This window comes from Electrophorus electricus, chromosome 12 (assembly GCF_041902795.1).
Source record: "Electrophorus electricus isolate QZ-2024a chromosome 12, ASM4190279v1, whole genome shotgun sequence".
Taxonomy (NCBI): Eukaryota; Metazoa; Chordata; class Actinopteri; order Gymnotiformes; family Gymnotidae; genus Electrophorus; species Electrophorus electricus.
In genome coordinates, this window is record NC_137508.1 from 655,001 (window position 1) to 660,000 (window position 5,000).

At 47.4% G+C, this 5,000-nt stretch overlaps 1 protein-coding gene across 22 annotated transcripts in view; it reads left to right on the forward strand.

The window, feature by feature from the left end:
• Positions 1–5,000, forward strand: part of inpp4b (inositol polyphosphate-4-phosphatase type II B) — a 119,734-nt gene that overhangs the window by 84,298 nt on the left and 30,436 nt on the right. For all 22 annotated transcript variants that reach the window (XR_014126456.1, XM_081724517.1, XM_081724510.1 and 19 more), the window contains one exon: positions 2,529–2,659. Coding sequence is in view for 21 of the 22 variants with exons in the window: in XM_081724517.1 (XP_081580643.1) it covers positions 2,529–2,659 (131 nt within the window). In the remaining variant the exon portion in view is untranslated. The remainder of the gene's footprint in view (positions 1–2,528; positions 2,660–5,000) is intronic.

Below are 5,000 nucleotides of genomic sequence, written 5' to 3' on the forward strand. Positions count from 1 at the left end.
GTAAAGCTCTTCAGTGTTGCTGGTATTCCATCACTAGGCGGTCAGACTCCTTTCAGACGACGGTCAGAAGACACCATGGTGTCCCTTCCTCCTCCTTCATCATCTTAGTCTTCCTCTCCCCCAGAGCCTTCATGGCGGATCCAGCTCTGCGCGCTCTCTTATTGATGTCGACAGTCATGTGCTGCTTCCACCCACTCAGACTTTAATCTCCTCGTGTGTGTGTGTGTGTGTGTGTGTGTGTGAGTGTTCTAGAGTGAGAGAGAGAGAGAGAGTGATAAGATTATTCCCTCCTTATTTTGAAAATTAATGGTTTCACTAGCTCTGTGCCTTGTCCTGGAGCCCTATAGAACTGGATGAATACAACATTGATGTATTCTTCTTACAGTGTATCACAAACCTTTTTATTAATTCCAGCACAGTATCTGTGCCAGACTGCTAACAGTGTTCAGATTCTGCACCGTGACACCCTGCATGGACATGCTAGGGCGACCACTGCCATTACACAGACATTAAAACACATTCTCCCCTCACTAAAGTCAATATGTCTCCAGCATTCAACCCTTTCAAAATGCGCTTTCTCTCTCTCTCTCTCTCTCTGTCTTTCTATCTCACTCTCTCTCTCTCTGTTTCTCATCTCTCTTTTATAAAAGGAGTACTTGTACCTGACAACTGTGATTATTATTATCATCTTGAGAGAGAGTGGAAGACAGAGAGACAGACAGACAGACATCGATGCCGCGGGCACTAACTGCGATTCTCCTTGCAGTGCTTACTGTTGACCCTGGCACCAAGCCTCGTCTGATTAAACCAAGCGGTGCCAATAATGCACTGTGAAGTAAAGACCTCGGCAGCGCAGGCCCGGGGGCGGAGCACAGAGAGCGAGTGGTCCTGAGCTCTGCCCCTTTCTCTCCTCCCCCGTCGGCTTTTTACTGGCGTTCGTCTCCCTACTGCTTCTGTCCATCTGTCCATTCCTGCTTTTCTGCACCTGACGCATCCTGATATTGTCTTCCTCTTACTTCACTTTCCTCATTTCTTCTCAGGTGGCTGCCATTGCTTTGATAACCATGTCAAGACGAAAGGTTGCGTGTGAGCGTCTCATCCTCGGTAACTGCGGGGCGATGCTCTGTGTTCGCTCAGCTAACAACAGTGCAGTTTCACCACTCACCACTACCAGTCAGCCTGTGGAGGGTGTTAGCTATAGCTCCCAGTGAGGCACTGGGGACATGAGACCAGACCTGAGGAGCTGGAACCATAGGAGGAGGTGAAGATGTCCAAACAGAGGACAAACAGCAGAGACACAGAGAACCAGATGGTAGTGACGCGGAACACTGCTGGTTTTTCTGGGGTTTTATTCCACGCACATCTGTGAAAACATCCTCAGGCTGTACTTTACTTTTACAGGTCTACATCTTACTTTCTTAAAGCCTGATAGAATTATATCTCTAGTTTCCTCTCTCTCCCTCTTATACTTTTATTAAATCATTTGGTTCAGTGGATAACTGAGGAATTCTTTCCTTTACTCTCTCACAAGGAGGTTTTGTAGTGTGCGCGTCATGTGGAGATGTTGGTCACATTGCTGGTTGTATAAAGAACCTGAGGTGATTGAGTCCAAATTTCCATGAAAATGAATCATTGTTCTCTATAGAAATTCCCTTTGCAATTAAAGATGTCTGAGCTTTTTATTAATGAGATGCAATAAAGGCCATTTCCCAAACAGGTTCCACCTGTTTTAGTTAGATAAGCCGCCCATTACCTGTAAATCTAACTTTAGTTCTGGCCCGCTGTGCATGCCCTTTGGGCACTCCCACAATGCAGTTGGGCAGCGTCACACTAACTAATAATGAGAATTAGCTCTACAGATGATCTTTTCTAGAAGGCGCTTGGTTAAATAGCGCAGAAAGCTTTGCTTTTGTGTGTGTGCATGTGCAGGCATTAAAAAAATGCATTGAGTTGCAGATGAATTACAGAGAGGAATTGGGTAATAAAAACAGTTCCTAAAAGAGCGAAGACTACACATGTGGGAGAGAGAGAGAGAGAGAGAAGCAGAGAGAGAGAAAGAGAGAGAGAGAGAGGCAGAGAGATAGAGGCAGAGAAAGAGAGAGAGAGAGGCAGAGAGAGAGAGAGAGAGGCAGAGAGAGAGAGAGAGAGGCAGAGAGAGAGAGAGAGAGAGAGAGGCAGATAGAGAGAGAGAGAGAGAGGCAGAGAGAGAGAGAGAGAGAGAGAGAGAGAGTGAGAGAGGCTACAAGAGTACTAAAGGAGGGTGATTGAGGTTCTATTACAGCTTGAGCTTTGACTTTCCTCACCGGCTCGTTTTGAAAGACGGTGTGTAAGTATTGTGATCTGCATTAGTGTTTGTTACAAGGTCATTGTCAAGGGCTTTTCATACCCACTAAACCACACGGCAAGCACGTCATCGCCTTCACAGAATAGTGTAGAGGCTTCTGGAGAGCTACAGAAAGATCTCGTCCCTGGGGACTGGAGGTGGTTGAGAGGAAGGCTGTCTGACCGAGGCCGGATATGCTTGGCAGGGTCCAGGAGCTGAAGGATCTGGGGGAACTGTCCCCACACTGGGACAACCTGAGGACAGGAGTCCTTACTCGCTATGGACAAGTCATCAAAGCCTACCAGGACACGCTAGCAGAGCTAGAGAAACACACTGGTAAGACACACACTACACACACACACACACACAGTTTTCATATTCATATTACTTTGTACTACTAAACTCTATTAGGGCTGCACATTGTGTCCTTGGTCACAAACAGAATGACATTTATCAAATATTTATCAAATATTGAACAAATACTCATTCTAATAATTGTAGTGTGGAATGTGATGGCATGTGGAGAGTTAGCACTCACACAAGCAGAGAGCATCCTGGGATTCTGACTGTCTGAGCGCTGAAGATATAACGTGACGCTCTGATCCCACGTTTTAGCTGACGCTTTACAGCAGACCCGTACAAACATGTTCAGCCTAATAGCAACACATCAGTATGCAGAGATTCTTCCATTTGATTCACTTCTCGTTGCTTTGCGAATGCTGTGTGCCATAGTTCTTTCAATGGGTGATGGCAATGTAGCCATGGCAACTAAGTTTTGACAGGGCAGAGCTTTCAGCAGCCTGAGGTCTGGATGAACCAGATACGTGTGGAGTGTTTGCTCTCGTCCCACTGCAAACATCACAAATTGCAAATGGTAACACAGACACACTTTAATGTGTACTGCCTAAGCAATGTGTGTCCAATCTAAAATGACAAATCTCACACAGCCTTAATGAATCAGCTTGGCCTGCTACTGGTTTAATGTAATGGCCTGAGAGTGCGTTCCCCGCCGTGAAGGCAGGACACCAAATGTCAGCGCGCCCCGCGCCCCGCGCCCCGCGCCAGAGTGGCAGGATGAGCTGGGACTGTTGTTGTGCAGGATGACGGGTGTCCAAGCGTCGCTCACACTTCTCCATTATGGCTCCTGACAGCTCGCCGAATGGGCCGTTACAGCACACACCCTCTAAATCAGAAACACCCCCCACCTCCCTGGCTGTCCTGCGCATGACTTCAGGACCCCTCGAGCCGGCCGCTGCAGAGGGTATGTGGAGTGGTGGCATAAGTTGGCATCAGACCGAGAGGGTGTGTGGTAGCAGAAGAGCATCGTGATGGAGAACAGGACATACGTCTCGTTACGATGCTGCTTTTTGTTATGAAACCTTTTGTTTTCTGTTGTTTGTTTGCTTGTTCTTTATTCAGAAATATTGATGTGATGGAAAAGGGTGGAGCACATACATACACACACACACACACACACACACACACACACACCTCCTGTGTCCACGGCAGATGCTCAGGGAATCACAAGCACGGCTGTTTATTGAACTCTCTGAGCATCAGGGCCAAACCAGGTCTTCCTACATCAGCAGGGTGGAGGCATTTAAATTACACAAACCCTCCCTGACTCTGCCCCAATATACTCTCACCCTCCCTCCCTCTCTCTGTCTCTCCCTCTCTCTCTCTCTCTATCTCCATTGATCACTGTTGTGTGCGCCACTGGGTTGCTGTGGTGAGATGAAGCCCCGCGGGCTGGTTTATTGTCCACCTGGCACAAGCCGCGGAGGGGAGAGGTGCGTGGAGTGTTGGAAATCCGCGGCTCTCTGCTGCAACCTTTTGAGGAGTCGGCCCCTGAGACTGGCCCACAGGGCAGGAGTCTCGCTGTGCTCAGGTGATAGCACAGGGAGGGAGAGAGGGAGGGAGGAAGAGAGAGAGAGAGAGCAAGAGAGCACCTGGGTGGTCATGCATCAGACTAAAGTAATAATCCAATTACTGGAATATTTAGTGTGATATAACAGGAATATATATATAACAGGAAGAGACAGCGTTCCTTTGCAGTTATAATATCAGGACACTGGACTGATTGTTTCCTGTTTTCCTGAGAAGGTCTGCCCATTAGTCCTGGTGGAGGTGCTTCATTGCTCAGTGTGAGTGGTAACAGACCTTTGCTGACTGTTTTCACAAAGCTCAAAAGCAGAGCGACGGGTGACAAAGACATTGTTGCCTTGACTTTCTTTTACATTTTTGGAAATATTTTAATCGGGTCATTTTGTTTAGAATGCGTTGCATATCAGTTCCATAACACTGCGTCTTTCCCAGATTCCCTGGTCCAGTTTAGATCTTTATGTTGGCTTCCGTTTGTCAGATATGAGCTGCTTCTGAGCTTAGACTTTGTACCATCGGTGAGCCGGACGGACGTGACGTGACCTTAGCAGTGTTTCCTTTCACATTTATTCTTGAAGCTCAGACGAAGGCCTGTGTTTGAACTATCTTACAATTATCATCTAATTGCCCCCTGTCATGTAATTCAATGACAAGAGCAGTTGTCCTTTTAAGAGCAATAGCACAAATTAGATTAGCTGCTGAAGACAGCAGGTCAGCACTGACATCATCTAGCCAACCACTCCACGCGCTTCACAGTCAGCAGAAGTCGTGAGCTTGTGTCCACTGCTCCGTCCGC